The following is a 16138-nucleotide window of genomic DNA, read 5'->3' on the forward strand; positions in this document are numbered from 1 at the left end:
GTGGGCATTATAGAGACCGGCAGCAAGTCTGATGATTGCACTAGACCTTCAAGCGCTCGAATCTCTCCAGCAAAAGCTGACATGAAGAGGAAGAAGAGCCAAAGCATCATAGGGACCACAAGGAGAAGCATGAGCGAGGCAAGCATCTGTTATACGAGCGCCAAGCCCATCGGAGTCGAGACTCCATCCACTTTGACAAGCGAAGGTCGGAAAGGTTGGACCGCACGAAGGTCATCCAGCAACCAAGCACCAAATAAGGAGTGTGAAGCGCTAATTGGGCCCGAATCGGCCAAGACATTGCTCGTTCGGCCCTTAATCTGGTCGCTCGCTCGGTCTTTGCCTGCGCATCTAAGAGCGCTCGTCGTGATTGCTTGACGTGGGACAGTGACCATGTATTTTTGCAATGTCAAAATGTGCAAAGTTACAAGCGTAATACATGTGAACCTGCGCGGGGAAAGGAGGAGCACTGGGATGCGCCGTGATGCATGCTTGACGAGGCCAATCACGATGTTTCTGCTTCAATGGTAGAGCCGCTGCACAATTCCAAGCAAATGCACAGCGATCAGATGTCTGGCGGCTTTATATCGGTGCGCTCAGTCGCTGTTTCACTACTCACGCTCGGACAGTACCCCAGCCGACCAACCGCCAATGCTTATCGATACGCCGACTGAGCGCAATCTTTTCCCCAATCTCTGTGCAGGCAGGATGTGTCAAGTAGATCTTTGCTAGATCTGCCTTCACACTCATGACTCTGCCTCCAGTCGAGGTGGATCCAATGTTGACCATCAGAACCTCATTCTTTGCCAATTTTTGGACCTAATTTTGCGATAGGACGAATCGATTTTAGCCTCAAACGCACACAGCGCACAAGTGGAGGACCACGACTCACCTTGGTCTGCTTCTTGTCGTCCGTCTTGACACCCAGCAACCTTCTGAGGAGGAAATATTGGACCTCCAGCTCGACATAGATAGCCGGCAGCGAGCCGACCGCACCGAGCACCTGTCCGACCAATCGATCACCTCTGCACAAGGTCGGGTCGATCTTTGTTCCTACACCGATCAATCCACCAGGCACGGCGAATTTGAGGTCATTAGACTCGGCGAATAGAGTGACGATCTTTGAGAAGAGGGGTCTGCAGTGCACATTTCCGTCTTGATCCTTTTCAATCAATCCTGGCCTAACCTCAATGTCCTGACCCAACTTCAACACTCCGGACAAGATGGACCCGCCTGCAACACCTCCCTTCAGATCTGCAATCTCTGCTCCTGGCTTGTTCACGTCGAAGGACCGAATGACGATGAGGCGCGGGGGTGAGGCGAAGTCGCGGACAGGCACAGGCACCCTCTTCACGATGTATTCGTTGACAGCATCGATGTTGTACTTGAGCTGTGCCGAGATCGGCACGATGGGTGCGTCCCCAGCAACAGTGCCTGTTCAAGGTCGACGTGTCAGTATGCTGACCTCTGAGCCGCTGGACACCAGATTTCTCACCCTTGACGAAGCTAGAAATGCTCTTCCAGTGATCCTCCGCCTGCTGTTCCCTGATCAGATCGACCTTGTTCTGCAAGATGATGATGTGTTTCAACTTCATGATTTCCACTGCCGCCAAGTGTTCCGATGTCTGGGGTTGCGGGCAAGATTCATTGGCGGCAACGAGAAGTAGCGCTGCATCCATCACTGCCGCACCGTTCAGCATGGTGGCCATGAGAATGTCGTGTCCTGGGCCTATCAATGTGCCGAGCTGGCAGTGTCAGAAACGGCACGCATACATGCGCTGGCATGGTAGGAAGAAACTCACAATCGACGAATGAAACATGCCTGACAAACGTTGAGAAATGTGCGTGGCAGGATTAGCTTCGGCCGAACTCGCATCATCTACGTCCTTGCGTGGCACGATTCCTCACTCACCTGACTAGCTCCATCTTGGCGCCACATCCTGGCACCTCGCACGGAGGGTTCTCCTCCTTGTTCGAAGGGTATGACCTGTAGCAGCCTGGCCTCTTGCAAGCCTCGCGCTGACACTTGTAGATCTGGGAGACAGTAAAAGCAGCGCACGTAACGTCTCAGCCTTCGCGCTTTGAACAAGACCCCTCCGGACCTTGTGACGGCATCGCCCAGGACTCTGACGGCCCGTCTCGTGTAGCCTCTTGGGGCGACTTCACAGCGCATCGTGCGTCTGACACGGTTTGCCCACCCACCTTGGCATTAGCATAGCCCAACTTGATTGTGATGTTTCGCACCAGCTCCGTCTTGAATCTGACCGTCTGCACGCCTGAAATAGCCTTTACCACTGTGCTCTTTCCATGAGCTACGTGTCCGATCGTCCCGATATTGATCGTCGCTTGCCTGGAGATGACTTCGGGGGATAAGGGGTTGAGCTTGGAAGTGTCGAGGGAGAGTTCAGTTACTCCAGATGCTAGCGCATCCACTGCGCTGCCATTTGCCGCAGTCATGATGCGATCAGCAAGATGCTGCTTTGCCTTGGGTCACTGAAGGGAATGATCCGGCAAAGCGAAAGAAGAAGGAGGCCAAGGACCGGTGTGGCGTGGAAGTGTACCTGCTGCGAAAGAGGCTGGTCCCCCTCGGATGGTGAAGAGATGGATGCTCGCTGCCTGAAATGCGCTCGCTTAGACTTGTCGCAGAGCGTGGGTGCAATGGAGCGAGAGATGAGAATCGAGCTGGTTTGAGATGTGCCTTGGAGAAAGAGGTGTGCGCAAGGGAAGGAGGGGGGATGCAATGCTTAATGAAGCGAGGCGAGTTGAGAGCGAGTCATGTGCGTCCCTCGCTCAGCCTTCATCACCTTCCAAACGCATCATCGCAACGCTCATCACAGATTCGTGATTCCTGCGCAACTTCAAAAAGTTGCGCGCAACGTACACGGCGGACGCCCTCGATCTTTCCTGCGTGATGCCTGCCTGCGCCTGCTTGCTTGCTGATCCGCGTCCCCATAGCCATCATGCATGGCAGAGGCGCGCTCGCTCGACACGCGACTCGTCACTCATCAATCGCTGCTGCGCTTGCTTGCTTGCAGGGAGCGTTGTTCCTGCCCGCGCAAGAAGATTGGGCGTCGAGAATTGCAGCTGGGCCACGTGGATGGGTGTGAGCGCGCAGCCTAATCACAATGCAGCCAGCCAGTCGAGTCGTGACTCGTATCTGTCACGCTATGCCTATAGTTATATACATCTGTAGCGCTGTAAAGCCCTTCACATCCCCTAACGCGTAGGCTTTCAGCAACTTCATGATATCACACGCCCCATTCTTGCTTTCATGGCCTATGGACTCGCTATATCTTCAGTTTCCATGACTTCTGCAGTGACTCTGACTGCCATCCGGGTCGCACGCATCCGTAGCCACGGGTGTAGGGTGCCTCGCACTCGGAAGGATAGGCAGTTTGCCCTCCTCTGCTGACTGGTGACATTCAAATTGATTCGTGCACACTTTCTAGGCGTGATCGTGAGCCGGCAGATGATCACCATGCAGCGACAGCATTGATCGCGAGTCAGGTGATCGCAGATCTCCTGACCACACAAGATCAGACAAGAAAGATCTCACGTCGACTCTTCACTGTGACTCACGACTCAAACTCGATCTTGACGGCCGTGCACACGTGAGGCTTGATTCGATTGATTTGATACCCGCAACTGCACCATTCGTGATTTGCGATGGCCGCCCGTTTGAAGTCATCAATTAAGACCAAAAGTCAAGACGAGTGACTTGAAGATGCGCTCGGAATCTGGAATGCAAGTCAACGCAGCGAGCGCACCGCACCGCATCGCACCGCATCGCACCATGTACCGGTCGGTATACATGCACGGGGCAAGTGAGTCAAAAAAGTCTGCGGTGAGCGTCGCGCCGCGCCGCGTCGCGCCTTGCTCGTCGTTCTGTACGCAGCTGCGAGCGAGAAGATCCGAACGACACCGGCGACCGGGTTCAAAGCGAGAGCGGCACGGCCCCGCTCTCTTCCGTGCAGACAGACGAGTGAGCTGTGCTGATCGCGATTCGCGATTTGAGATCTTTCAAGGTACGTGGATATAAAATTGGGCGTGTGGGATGATGATGTGGATGCGATTTTGGGGGGCGGGCGACTGCTGCACGTTCGAGGGCAAACTGACTTGACTGCACGCAAAAGATATCGACAATCGATCAATCCACTATTTGCTCACGCACACCCACCTCTTGTGCCCTCCTTCACATACACACGCACACTTGCACTCTCGCTGCAACCAAGTCGACCACAACATCCACAATCCCATGTCAGCTTTCGCAGCCACTGCCGTTCGAAGACTCGCACAGACACAGCGCGTCATGGTGAGTGATTGACAGCATAGCGTACCATGCCCGCAGCTTCGTTTCTCTCTCTCCCTCTCTCTTTCGCATCGTCGTCATTCTGACCTTAGAGCTGCTTCCCGCGCCCCCCCCCCCCCCTCCCCTCCCCAACGGCGCTCCCTCAGTCCCAAATCAACGACGTCTACATTCTTTCGGCCACGAGAACTCCCATCGGATCCTTCAATGGCTCGCTCAAGAAGCTGACCGCACCCGCCCTGGGCGTGGTGGCTACAAAGGCAGCCATCGAACGAGCAGGTCTTCAACCTGGTCAGATCGAAGAGATTTACTTTGGAAACGTGCTCCAGGGAAATGTCGGACAAGCTCCTGCTCGTCAGGTCGTGCTTGGATCTGGCTGCCCGGATACGACGGAGGCTACCACCATCAACAAGGTGTGCGCTTCGGGCATGAAGGCCATCAGCCTGGCCGCTCAGAACATTGCGCTTGGACAACGAGGCGTCATGGTTGCTGGTGGTATGGAGAGCATGAGCAACGCTCCGTGAGTCGCACGCTGAGCAGAGGTAGGACCAAGGCTACCTTATTCGTTATCTGTACGGCTGGCTGACGAGCAGCTTGGTCTCGCTCCTCGCAGCTTCTACATGACTCGCGGTGCCACTTTCGGCCATCAGCAGCTACTGGACGCCATCGTCAAGGATGGTCTGCACGACGTGACCAACCAAGTGCACATGGGCAACTGCGCCGAGAACACTGCCAAGAAGCAAAACATTTCTCGCGAAGATCAAGATGCCTATGCCATCGAGTCTTACCGAAGAGCAGCCGAAGCTTGGAAGAGCGGCGCTTTCAAGGATGAGATTGTTCCGGTGGTCATTGCGGACAAAAAGGGAGACGTGACTGTTTCGGAGGATGAAGAGTACAAAAATGTCAAGCTGGACAAGATCCCCACGCTTAGACCCGTGTTCGACAAGAACGGAACTGTGACTGCTGCGAACGCGAGCACGCTCAACGATGGTGCAAGTGCCGTCGTTCTTGCCAGCAAGGCAGAGGCTGACAAGCTCGGCGCAAAGCCTATTGCGAAGATCATTGGTGAGTGTCGAGGCTTAGGGTCGCATGCCCTCGGAGTGTGCCACTGATCTCTTTTTCTCGCTGTCTCGATGCCTTGTTCGCACAGCCTTTGCGGATGCTGCGTGCGCCCCCATTGATTTCCCCATCGCACCGGCGCACGCCATTCCCCTGGCTCTCAAGCGAGCAGGCATCGAAGTCAAGGACGTTGCCCGTTGGGAGATCAATGAAGCTTTCAGCGCTGTAGCGATTGCCAACAACCAATTGCTCAACTTGGACCCTTCCAAGGTCAATGTTCTGGGAGGTGGTGTCTCTCTCGGTCACCCCATCGGCTCTTCCGGCTGCAGAATTGTCGTCACCCTCATTCATCAGCTCAAGCCTGGAGAGTACGGAGTGGCGGGTGTATGCAATGGAGGAGGTGGAGCTTCGGCCATCGTGAGTCATTCTCCCTCCTTTGCTGCAGCTCGGCCAAGCAGTATTGACTCTTCTCTTCTTGCTATTCACAGGTCATCAAGCGCGAGGCATAAAGGTCTCGATTCAAGAGATGGGGAAGACGTTCGATAATGTAGGCAGTATGAAAAAGAGAAGACAATTCCATTCTGTCGCAGCAATCTCAAAGGCCTGAGGCGTTTGGTGAACAGAACGAGCAAATCGGAGCAAGCAGAATCTGGCAGGCAGCTGATCATGCAGGTCAACTTCAGCTTGCGCTCAAGTTCAATCTGTGGAGGCGATGGTCTGGCCAGTGGCAGCAGCAGCGGCCGCTTTCACGTCGAGTTCCGGTCCCGCGTCCTTGGCTTCCTTGAGAAGTTTCTGAGCTCCTTGCTTCATCTCGTGCAGGGCACTTGCGGAGCCGAAAGCCAAAAGGAAGAGGTCCGCAGCGACGCAGAGCATCCTGTAGCCGTACTTGATGCGGTTCTGCAGCAGCTCGTCGTTCATGGCCAGGCCCACTATTGGCTTGCCGTACTTTGCGCACTGCGACGGTCGCAAGCAAGGCAGCAGAGGCGATATGTGGAGCGATGTTAGACGGCGATCAAAATGGGGGGCAGTGATCCGCGGCTTCGTACTCGAAACTCGTACTCACCACGCGCTTGACCTTTTCAAACGCTGCGACGAAATCCGGCTCATCTCCCAATAGACCCATAGGATAACCTAGATCCATGCGCAGATCACCCGCACCGATCATGATGGCATCCACGCCTGGAATTTGGCAAATTTCTTCCAGATTCTCGCTGTGGCCAGGAGTCAAGGATGGGGATGGATTAGGTGCGTATCGCATTCACCTTTCTCGTCCTACTCACATGCCCTTGGCGCTCTCTACTTGTGGAATGACTGCGATGTGGTCGTTCGCAACGTGAAGCTTGAAAAGGCGATGGGACTCAATGTCAGCAATAACTACAGCTTCTGAGATTTGCCGCCATTGACTCACGAAAGAACTTCCTTCTGGTGCCTGATCCGTCATCCCCGGAATCACGGCGAACGGAGGATACGACCGATGACCTTGCGGCGCTGCAGAGCGCGAGGAAACGAGATTGAGTGAGTTCCATGCCGTCAGACCTCGATGCTCTTGCGCTGCTTACGAAAACGAGAGTAGGAAACGAGCTGTCTAATCTCGTCCGGATCTTCAGCATGAGGCATGATGATTCCACCGGCTCCTGTGTAGATGCAAGATCCCCGAAAGTTGGCGCGTCAGCAAGATTGCGCGGTGAGGAGGGAGTGAGCGAAACGTCAGCATACCAGCCATTTGTGCTCACCAGCATCGAGAACGTGTGCGATGAAACCAGCATCAAGTCCTGGGATGCGGACGACGGGAGCGGTGTGACCTTCAGAGTAGAAGTTGATGGTCTGTACGAAATAATGCGCATACGCGATACGCCCCTACCGTCAGCGCCCCTCAAATAGCCGCAAAAAGCGGCAGAAGTAGGTCTCCGCTTTTGCTCACCTGAATCACGTCTGCAAGCAAATTGACGTTGAAGGGCGAATGCTCTGCATCGACCCAAATCTTCACATTGGGCATCAAGACGATGGCAATATACAGGCTTGTAAGCATCATCGACTGGTGCAACGAGCATCATTGAGGCTCTCGTCGCGGAAAGTCTCACCCAGTCTGCACGCGTCACAGACAGCACTTTGGCAACCTCGACGGAGGGAACACCCAAGCCGAGTCCCATCAACAAATTGTCGGAAGGACCGTCGCCTTTTTCGTTAATTAGAGTCTTCAAGGCCGCGCGCAAGTTGGCAGGTTGCTTGAGCGACAGAGCTCTGTATGGCGCAGGGGGCCAAGCAGATCTGTTTGGATGTTGCGTTCCGTTTTGCGCCATCTTGTCTTTTGAATCTCCCGCTAGCTTGTTACGTGGTTCCGTGGAAGTTGAATGATCGTTGCGACTCGATGTGACCAAAGTCTTGTCCTGACTGATCTTGATGGGGCCTGCGAAGTGCCTCGGGCATGGTGATTAGCGTCTCTTTATAGGACTCACCATGCTGCCCCCCCCTGGATCGAGCTAGACTTTCCGCCGCGTAGGACCACTACTTGGACCGTATAGCCTCGGTTTTGGATCCGAGAATCGCGTCCTCGGCGTTTAGGCGTATATATGCAGCCCACGGCGAGGTCTCAAAAGGAGGCAGCGTTCATGCAGCGCTAAGCAGCGATTCGGCGGCATGGCGGCGCGGCTAGGGCACAGTCACAGTATCAGCTGACGAGGGGTAACGTGACATCTCCTACACATGTGTGGACGCAAGACACCAAACATCAGCTTGTTGCACGCATATGTCATGCTGATCCAGCACGTCGCTCTGCAGAGCTAGGTAAGAATCACAATACCGCTCATGCTTCGTCGTCTCTTTCGCGCGTCGTGTGGTCTCACGATGGTGACATCTGACCGTGCAGCCATCGCGAGTCTTGACTGCAAGTCAGCACAACTGAAATCCGCGCCTGCTTGGCGTGATGGGTAGTGACAACCAACAGAGATCAACTCACAGCGCTAACCATCTCTGCGCATCTCCTGTCGCTGGCTCTCCTTTCCTGCGCCCTTCATTCATCGCAGCCATCTCCACTTCTCGCATTCCCATCGGCATTCACAGTCCATAAATGCTACCAAGGCTCGAGCGGTGCGAAACGCCGAAGGCGCATGATCGCTGGCCTCCTCGTACCTGCATTCTGATTCACGATTGCTTGGCGATGTCAATCGCACATCGCAACTCGTGTTTAGAGAGTGCTCTGCGTCTATGCTGCTCACCGCAGTCATCAGCACAGCCGGAGGCGCCCTATATAGCTGATGCTCATCGCTATATAAGCGTCTGCCGGCTGCAGCTTCGCAACTCGAACGCCCCTTGCGTCAGCGCCTGGCTCTTTGTGTCTGACAAGAGCAGTCGGTGCTTGCGGTACTCTTGACTGTACGGGTGCAGCTCAAAGATTTGTGCACAACGCGCTCGCTGAGAGCAATAGAAGAGGCAGCCTTCACCTGTACCTGTACTAGTCAGTTCATGGGCCTAGGGCTTGCGGTTGAGTCTGATCAATGATCCTGTCCATCGAGGTTGCGCATCCCCCTTGCTCTTTTTGCGTCCATATTGTTGATGACACAATGGCGGCCAAAGGTTGCGAGCGAGGTCCCATCATTCACTCGAGTCCAAGCCATCGATCTAGTCAAACGTCGCAATATATGCGTTGTAACGTCACCCCGCTCGCGTTCTTCCGCACATGGCCGACTCCGTTGTACAGCATCACGAATGCATTTGCAATTTTGGTTTGAACAAGAGAGCGCTCTACACGGCGAACTGGTGTCTCATGTCACAGCGCACATCAGCGACCGAACGAAGCAATGGTGCTTACTTCATGAACCTGTAAGTAGACGAGGAACATCAGTGACCTCCACGCTCTTTCGCAGAAATGAAGTGTGCTCAAGACTCACTTGGCAGCCGAGTCGTTGAGCTTCTTGCCATCCTCGAGCTGACCCTCCCACGCAAGGCAGTCCTCGAAGAATTGCTTTTGCTTGGGATCCTGCAGGTCAATGGGAGAGGCCTTGTAGGACTCCCAGTCTGGCGCAACGCCGAGAACGTCGTCCACGTTCTTGCCTCGGACGACAAAGACACCAGCAATGGCGCTGTTGTTGGACTCTCCGTACACCGCAGCGCTACCCATCACGTACTTGCGCGATGCCTCCAGACGAGTGAAGAAGCCACCAATCTGGTTAGCTGGAGACATTAAGGACCGGCCAAAAGTGGGCGTGAGTATCCAGCGGGCTGCCGCATAGCTATGGAGGTGCAAAGAGCTCACCAGACATGAACACCTGAGTCAACTCGTCGTTGTACTTGAAGTCGACACGCCACAAAGAGTAGCCCTCCGCATCGTAGTTGGCGTAGAACCAGTTCAAGAAATCGGGCTTGGTGTCGAGGTTCGAATATTGACGCTTGCACTCGTCCAGGATGAACTTGGAAGGTGGCAAGCTGGCGCAAGGGTGAGCAGCCTTTGGCTCAGCGGGCGCAGCAGGCTCATCGTCATCGTCATCGTCCTTCTTGGCTGCCTTCTTGGCTGCCTTGGGCTCCGCAGGCTTGGCAGCGGCAGCAGCGGCAGCGACAGGCTTGGCAGCCTCCTTCTTGGGAGGGACGAATTTCACATCCTCCTTTGCGAGAGCAGAGTCTGGTGCGGCGTACACGTCTGCAATCTTGTCCTGGTTGATCACAGTTTGGAAGTATCGGATGACGTTGGGGTACTGGTTGCGGAAGTCGGGGCCAGCAACGATGGTGAACAGGAAGCGCAAGTTGGCAACGATGGTCAAGTCAGCCAGGGTGACACGGTGTCCGACGAGGTATGTGTGCTTCTTGATGTGGATGTCTAGGTGGAGCAGGGCGCGCTTGAGGTCGTCCCACAGCTTGGTCTCGAGGGGCTTGCTGTAGGGAGCGCGGCCAGAGGTGATTTGTGCGAGCAGTAGCGTCTTGTTCCAAATCTCGTCGTCTGCGTAGGAGATCCACTGCTCAACCTCGGCGGAAGACTTGGGATCTGAGCCCAGCAGATTGGCGTTGCTCGACAAGCCAGCGACTGAATTTTGCAGAGACCGCACCGAGGAAGACACGCGTCAGCTGTCTCGTCTGAAGTACAAATTGCGACCTGCCATCATCTGCCCCGTTTGCACCATCATCCTATCAGCGCATTATGCTACCAAAAGAAAGCCTCGACACATGTTGATTAGGCCAGGGATAACTTGTTGCTCATCTTTTAGGATTTCTTGACCAGGCCCGTATTTATGCCAGCCAGCTCCTCCGTCTTCTCCCATTCCTCCCGCTACGACCAGAGCGCGGGGGCGCCGCTATCACCCTGACTGCAGCACCGAGACGTTGCATCGTCACTTACCGTAGCGTGCGATGGCACGACCTTCGGTCAGCTTGTAGCCATCCTCGCCCAGGAAAGCGGGGCTGCACGAGGGAACGAGGAAAGGGAAGTTGGCAGAGTGTGAGCACGCGGTTGTAAATCAAGCCCTGTGCGAAGACCCTTCGCGAGCACTTACATCTTGCCCTACAAGAAGTATGGGATCATGCGAGAAAGGCCAAAGAAGAAAGGTGCGGAAGAAAGATGAATTGACATCTATGCAAGACTGTCTTAGCGCTGTGAATATACTCACGTAAGGGAACTTTGCCTTGAACTCGGGCTTCTGAGTGTCCTCTCCGGGCACAGTCTCGATCAGCTCGACCTCCAGACCGTTGTACTTCGCAGCAGCGAGTACCTGGTTGCGATGGCGAAGCGGTGGGGGAAATCAGCCGGTGAGCTGATTGCAGCTCTACATGCTGAGCCACTCTTGGGCGGAGATCGCCGTGTTCCCTCCCTTCTGCCACTCACACGGGTGGCCTTGGGGTTGATGGAACGAGAGTAGATCTTACCGATAGGTGCCATGTTTGCGTGTTCGGATTGCTTGGGTGAAGCTTGTATCTGATAGCTTGCGGGCCGTGAGGGTCACTTTGCAGTCACGATGATGGGGGTGGGTGTGTGAGAGGTGCGGGCGAGGAGCAAAGGTGCTGCAACACACTCACGATCGTGACTGACTGGCTGACTCGAGCTAAGCCTGCCGCTGCGCTGTTGATCGCTCGCTCGCTCATCTTCGCCCAAAATCTCATTGTGATTCGTGATTTGGCGCCACCTAAATCAGCATCAGCAACACTCGCAGAAGCAGAAGCAGAAGCAGCGCCACTGCACACAGCACGGAGCAGGCAGCAGAGCGGCCAGAATAGCACGACTAAATTGACCAGCAATCCCCTCCATGCAGGAAATTTTCTGTGTGGTCGGTGCACCAGCCAGCCAGCCAGCCAGCCAGCCAGCCCGCGCATGTGCAGCGCACAAAGCAAACGTGCTTGGCACGTGGTTGGACTCGACAAGGAGACGGTTTGTCGGGTTCAAACGGCCGTGGAAATCCGATGTTGCTCCGCTTGGCACAGCCCCTCGCACGCGGCTCTCGCCAGGCCCAGGGAGCTCGGGCCATGATTGCCGGCCGCACTTTGGCGGGCCCTCATGAGATACGTATATAGTCTTGGTGACCACCACCTCTTCAAGTCCAGTCCACCTCGAAGCTGTGCCACCCTTTGAGCTAACGCATACACTCTAGCCAAGACCATCAGGCAGTCAGAATGGCTGCTGATCCGCGCTACTTTGAGCTGTGGACCAAAGGGCGTCAGCCTCCGCCGAAGCTGGCGACGGAGGACAAGCCTCGTGACAGCAAGCCAAAGGAAAAGAAGGAGCCGACTTTGAACATCAGGTTGGACGTTCCAGGTGGCGTCTCGTATGCTCCAGACCAGACAGCTCCTCATAATCCCCAGAAGCGCCTCTTTGTGCCATTTATGGACGATGGATCTGGACGGCAATTTTACAATTTTCAAGCTGATTTGGAGCAGAGAACCTCGAGCAAGCCTAAGAGCGACGCCTGGACCTCAGTTGATGGCAATGCAGGGCCACCAGAGCTGCTAGAAGCAGCGAAAGAGAATGAAACGGACGCCAAAAAGTACATGCGTTCAATAGATATGACGCCGCGAAGTCCTACACTGGAGGAACACTTTTCGGCAGTGCATTTGCCCCAGCCTCTAGATGCGGGAAGCAGCGACGTAACGGGCACGGACGGCGCGACGATTGGCACCGGACGTAGCGCAGCATCCTCAAAGACGGCTACATTTGCGCGAGAGCTGGCTGCTCAATCCACATCCACGGGCCTCGCTCCTCGCGTGGTTAGGGACAATATGGCCATCACAAGCACCCGAGTGCCAGGGTCCATCGTGGGTAGTAATAAGGTGGACACGAGCAGGTCCGCGTATCGAGTGATGGACGAGCCCACGGCAGAGGAGAAAGCTAGAGGATTCACAGAGTACGAAGAACGTAGCGGACCTGGTCGAGTGCCCGCATTGCAAATGGATCAGACAAGCCAGGCTGGTTGGAGGAAACCCCGAGTGGCAGACGAATTTGTGGCGGACCCCAGGATTTGGAGACCATTGAGGCTGGTGAGAAGGACGGATCCCACTCAGATGCTCATACTGTGCGCCGGATTAGAGCTGGACAAGGCGCAAGCCGCAACGATGGTGGCAGCTAGGTCGAAGGCGGTTGCCGCCAGCATGCTCGAGGGGGACACTGCAGAGCTCTTGAAAATGTTTGGAGATAGCGAAGGTGCCAAAAACCGAGCGGGACTTGGCGCTTATTTCGTCCCGCCTGCCACAAAAGGCGAGGGAGAAGCTCGCGCAGAGCCTAACCTCAGTCGGAGGTTGGAGATGCCGTCGTTTGAGCAGAAGACGTCAGGAAGGAGAGCAGCTCTAAGAGCGGTGATTGCTGGCTTGGAATACTGCAGGTGGGAAGACGAAGGATTCGACAAGGTCGTCATCGGCACGAGCGAATGGTGGATCGTTTCTGCAATCACCAATGAGTGAGTAGCAGTGGTCAGATCATGATTACTGGCGGACACCTACGCTGACTTGTGAGCCCCCTCGCCCAAATAGCATCTGGACCTGGCGTCGAAACGGCTGGACTTTGACTGAAGGAAGCGACATGGGCATGCCCGGGGACAGCGTCCCGGACAGGGATCTGTGGGAGCTCTTGGATAGCGTGGTGAAGGAATACGAAAAGCTCGAGTGAGTCTGTCGTCCGTGTGCGCAGAACGATGACTGGCTTCTGCCTCGCCGTCGCTCATCAGCGACTTTCTCGTCCGCTTTGCAGTTTCACAGTCAGATTTTGGCTCTTGCCTCGCAGCGAGACTCGTCCAGCAAAGGAGCTAGCCGAGGAAGGTGCTGTGAGTGCCTTGACCTTTCTGATCTCTGATATGGCCTGTCTAAGCGCTCATTCGCTTCCCTCGCGCCACTCAGCTCAAAGACAATCAGCAACCTGGTCTGGTCAAATGGCGAAAGAAGCGACGAGAGGAAGCTTAGTGCCAAGGCCAGCTGTCCCAGCTGTCCCATCGGTCACAACACACTTCAGTTCCGATCCTCTCCCTGCACGCACATTCATAGCCGGGTTTCTCATGTGTAATCTCATTCATTGAAGCGAAACGCTCCACCATAGTCAGCACCACGCTGCAGCGGCCTGATTCACTCACTGATGCAGTGCAGTGGGCAATCCAATGCCTCGGCGCTGAATTCCGAAGCAAGCGCATCGAGGTCAGCGAATGCGTCGCAGCAAGGAAGCAGAGAACAATCACGGCACAGAGTCTCGATCAGCAAGCGCTTGAAGCGCTTGTTACAATTTGCTCTTCAACGCTCTTGAAGAGCTCAGGGTAAATCTAGAGCTTTTTGATATGATTTCATCCGGGAGACGCATACATGCAGCGCTCTGAACACTCACAGCTGTCCTCGGTGACCGGAGCGCAGCGAATCTTGCAGCCTGGGAAGAGGCTGCGAGTCCCAGTGCAAAGCATGTCAGCATTGGCGGTGAGCGCACGATGAAGCAGCCCACGCTGTGGCCGACATTGAGCCTCAGTAACAGCAATTGGATATAAACGTCTTCTCCGCATGTGTCACGATCAGACTAGTTGAAATGGTATTGTTTCATCGCCGGCTGCGAGCGATGCAGAGCTTGCATGAACTCACGACGATGGAAGCACAGACTGGCGGGTCGACACCTGCGCCGCGAATGAAAGAGGCGACGTTTCAGCGTCAGCAACTTCCTGCGCTGACGATGTTGGACACGACCTTGCGCCATCGTGCTTGCTTGGCTTGCTAGCTTGCTCAGAATTGTAAAATGTGTTTGGCTAATGTTCGTCGAATCTTCAAGGTACATTGCAGATTGGGGCGACACTGATTCTCATCTTTGTAGCTTTGCAGCACTGGCATACTCTGCGTTCGTGACACAGCGAACACACTTGCACTCACTTCATGAATGTCCAAAGGAATGCGCGAGGAGCAAGGAAATCTTGCCGTTGGCCTGACACCTGTGCCCAAGCCACACGCAGCCGTGCTGCCCAAACCTCGAATCGCTGTAGGCCCTACGCCCTGCCCATCATCCACCTCGCTGCGTACCGTCTCCCACCTCGGCCGGTCATGGACGGAGCGCAAGCATCTCCGAAGAAGAATGCGCGCTCACATCTCTTGCCATGAAAAGGCGGTCTCGTTTTGCACAGCGGTAATCGCAGCGAGTTGAAGCGTGGATGACGAGCTCAGTGCAAGCGCAAGGGCCACTACGTTGGACCACGAGGGACCCAACGTCAAGCTCTCTCTCTTGAATGAAAGAGACTTTGCTCTTGAAGACGGGAACGCGAACAAGGCACTCGCGTCATCCTCAATGGGAGCGCCGCCAAGCTCGAACTTTTGTGTCTTTGGGACGAGCAGGGAAGAGGAGAGGAGAGCGAGGGATCTGGTCAGCTGATAGCAGTCGAAATGGCGCTGTGGACTCAGACTGCTTATTCAAACACGCGTGGTGTGCCAAGTCTCGCCAAAGTCCACCTTGCGATCCACTCACCTTCGTGGATTTTTGTTCGAAGAGACAAAGCAAAGTCGCTGCTCTGCCAGGCTTGCCTTCTTAAACCTCGATCAATCGCACTGCGTGGCGCAGCGTGCAAATTTTGGCAGCAACTTTTTGACTCGCAACCGACACTCGTGATTGCGTTACCCACGTGATCGAGCCCACGCCTGCCGCTTGATTCAAAGGTCTGATTCTTCCAGGCGGGCGCATCAAATACTCTTCTACATGTTGTCATTCTGATTGATAATTCCGGTAATTGAAAATTAGCATCATTATCATCTCAACTATGAATATCATCGAAGATTATCATTATCCTTATCACCATCACTAAGATTATGATTTGTATTACAGCTCCGAACGCCCGTTTCGAGTCGCGCGTTGCTGCATGAGTTCCTGATGGTGCGATTGAACTCTTGACTGTGACTGTTAACACTCACGATTCTTCATCCCACCTCACACGACCGTTTGAGACGCATCCATCATCCCGACCGCTTTCATACATCGCTCCCCTCGCCAATACTCTTCATCGCCGCAGTCTTGGTTCAAATTTACAGGATCTTCCGCCAAGCCCTCCAACGTCTGCCTCTTCTTCCTCATGGCTGCGACTGCGAACGGCGCTGGCACATTGCCCGTGCGAACGGCATCCGTGGAGCGCATCACCAACGAGACGAAGATCAAGTGCACGCTGAGCCTGGATGTGCATCCTCAAGCTGCACCGCAGACCATCAGTGTCAAGACTGGCATCGGATTTTTGGATCACGTGAGTGCGTGCAATCAATTGACCTTGCCGCTTTCGCTGTTGCAGTGGTGCATGTCATCTTTTCTCGGCTGTTCTTCAAGCTGATGGACATCTACTCTTCCCCGGCCTCCCTTCCCCCCCC

The 16138-nt window shown here is 54.9% G+C and overlaps 5 protein-coding genes across 5 annotated transcripts; 2 read left to right on the forward strand and 3 right to left on the reverse strand.

Moving 5' to 3' along the window:
• Positions 1–276: 276 nt before the first annotated feature.
• On the reverse strand, positions 277–2814 carry IE81DRAFT_312739 (putative translation initiation factor eIF2 gamma chain). Its single transcript, XM_025512464.1, has 7 exons — positions 2200–2814; positions 1910–2031; positions 1800–1819; positions 1493–1726; positions 890–1431; positions 617–816; positions 277–533 (listed from the first exon to the last, which is right to left on the reverse strand). Exons 1-7 carry the CDS (start codon positions 2452–2454, stop codon positions 503–505), a joined length of 1404 nt encoding a protein of 467 aa, XP_025370282.1. The 5' UTR covers positions 2455–2814; the 3' UTR covers positions 277–502.
• A 1218-nt stretch (positions 2815–4032) lies between these two features.
• On the forward strand, positions 4033–6061 carry IE81DRAFT_105275 (thiolase). Its single transcript, XM_025510038.1, has 5 exons — positions 4033–4309; positions 4453–4823; positions 4917–5368; positions 5454–5779; positions 5851–6061. Exons 1-5 carry the CDS (start codon positions 4253–4255, stop codon positions 5869–5871), a joined length of 1227 nt encoding a protein of 408 aa, XP_025370283.1. The 5' UTR covers positions 4033–4252; the 3' UTR covers positions 5872–6061.
• On the reverse strand, positions 5891–7908 carry IE81DRAFT_322845 (Phosphoenolpyruvate/pyruvate domain-containing protein). The gene is made up of 8 exons (XM_025513760.1): positions 7444–7908; positions 7284–7343; positions 7096–7186; positions 6922–6996; positions 6771–6850; positions 6643–6701; positions 6426–6573; positions 5891–6316 (listed from the first exon to the last, which is right to left on the reverse strand). Exons 1-8 carry the CDS (start codon positions 7660–7662, stop codon positions 6059–6061), a joined length of 990 nt encoding a protein of 329 aa, XP_025370284.1. The 5' UTR covers positions 7663–7908; the 3' UTR covers positions 5891–6058.
• A 1337-nt stretch (positions 7909–9245) lies between these two features.
• IE81DRAFT_289185 (eEF1-gamma domain-containing protein) lies at positions 9246–11225 on the reverse strand (the record flags this gene model as incomplete). Its single annotated transcript, XM_025511804.1, has 6 exons — positions 9246–9532; positions 9615–10376; positions 10689–10750; positions 10843–10850; positions 10957–11058; positions 11172–11225. 6 exons carry the CDS (start codon positions 11223–11225, stop codon positions 9246–9248), a joined length of 1275 nt encoding a protein of 424 aa, XP_025370285.1.
• Positions 11226–11866: 641 nt separating this feature from the next.
• On the forward strand, positions 11867–16017 carry IE81DRAFT_341004 (hypothetical protein; the record flags this gene model as incomplete). The annotated part of the gene is made up of 10 exons (XM_025515631.1): positions 11867–13230; positions 13304–13435; positions 13521–13593; positions 13638–13761; positions 13863–14073; positions 14324–14451; positions 14686–14833; positions 14957–15152; positions 15609–15656; positions 15793–16017. Coding segments are annotated over exons 1-10 (2562 nt in total), but the record flags the coding sequence as incomplete, so codon positions are not given.
• Positions 16018–16138: the final 121 nt, after the last annotated feature.

This window comes from Ceraceosorus guamensis (genome assembly GCF_003144195.1).
Source record: "Ceraceosorus guamensis strain MCA 4658 unplaced genomic scaffold IE81scaffold_23, whole genome shotgun sequence".
Taxonomy (NCBI): domain Eukaryota; kingdom Fungi; phylum Basidiomycota; class Exobasidiomycetes; order Ceraceosorales; family Ceraceosoraceae; genus Ceraceosorus; species Ceraceosorus guamensis.

Excerpts from the sequence above, each read along its gene's own strand:
- IE81DRAFT_312739 (XM_025512464.1), bottom strand. The coding sequence starts at position 2,454 with ATGACTGCGGCAAATGGCAGCGCAGTGGATGCGCTAGCATCTGGAGTA. Across the intron at positions 2,032-2,199 it reads TGGGCTATGCTAATGCCAAG|ATCTACAAGTGTCAGCGCGA; the intron begins GTGGGTGGGCAA and ends ACTGTCTCCCAG. Across the intron at positions 1,727-1,799 it reads GCATGTTTCATTCGTCGATT|GCCCAGGACACGACATTCTC; the intron begins GTGAGTTTCTTC and ends GCACATTGATAG.
- IE81DRAFT_322845 (XM_025513760.1), bottom strand. The coding sequence starts at position 7,662 with ATGGCGCAAAACGGAACGCAACATCCAAACAGATCTGCTTGGCCCCCT. Across the intron at positions 6,574-6,642 it reads GTAGAGAGCGCCAAGGGCAT|CGAGAATCTGGAAGAAATTT; the intron begins GTGAGTAGGACG and ends TCCTGGCCACAG. Across the intron at positions 6,317-6,425 it reads TTGAAAAGGTCAAGCGCGTG|TGCGCAAAGTACGGCAAGCC; the intron begins GTGAGTACGAGT and ends CGACCGTCGCAG.
- IE81DRAFT_105275 (XM_025510038.1), top strand. The coding sequence starts at position 4,253 with ATGTCAGCTTTCGCAGCCACTGCCGTTCGAAGACTCGCACAGACACAG. Across the intron at positions 4,310-4,452 it reads CACAGACACAGCGCGTCATG|TCCCAAATCAACGACGTCTA; the intron begins GTGAGTGATTGA and ends GCGCTCCCTCAG. Across the intron at positions 5,780-5,850 it reads GAGGTGGAGCTTCGGCCATC|GTCATCAAGCGCGAGGCATA; the intron begins GTGAGTCATTCT and ends TGCTATTCACAG.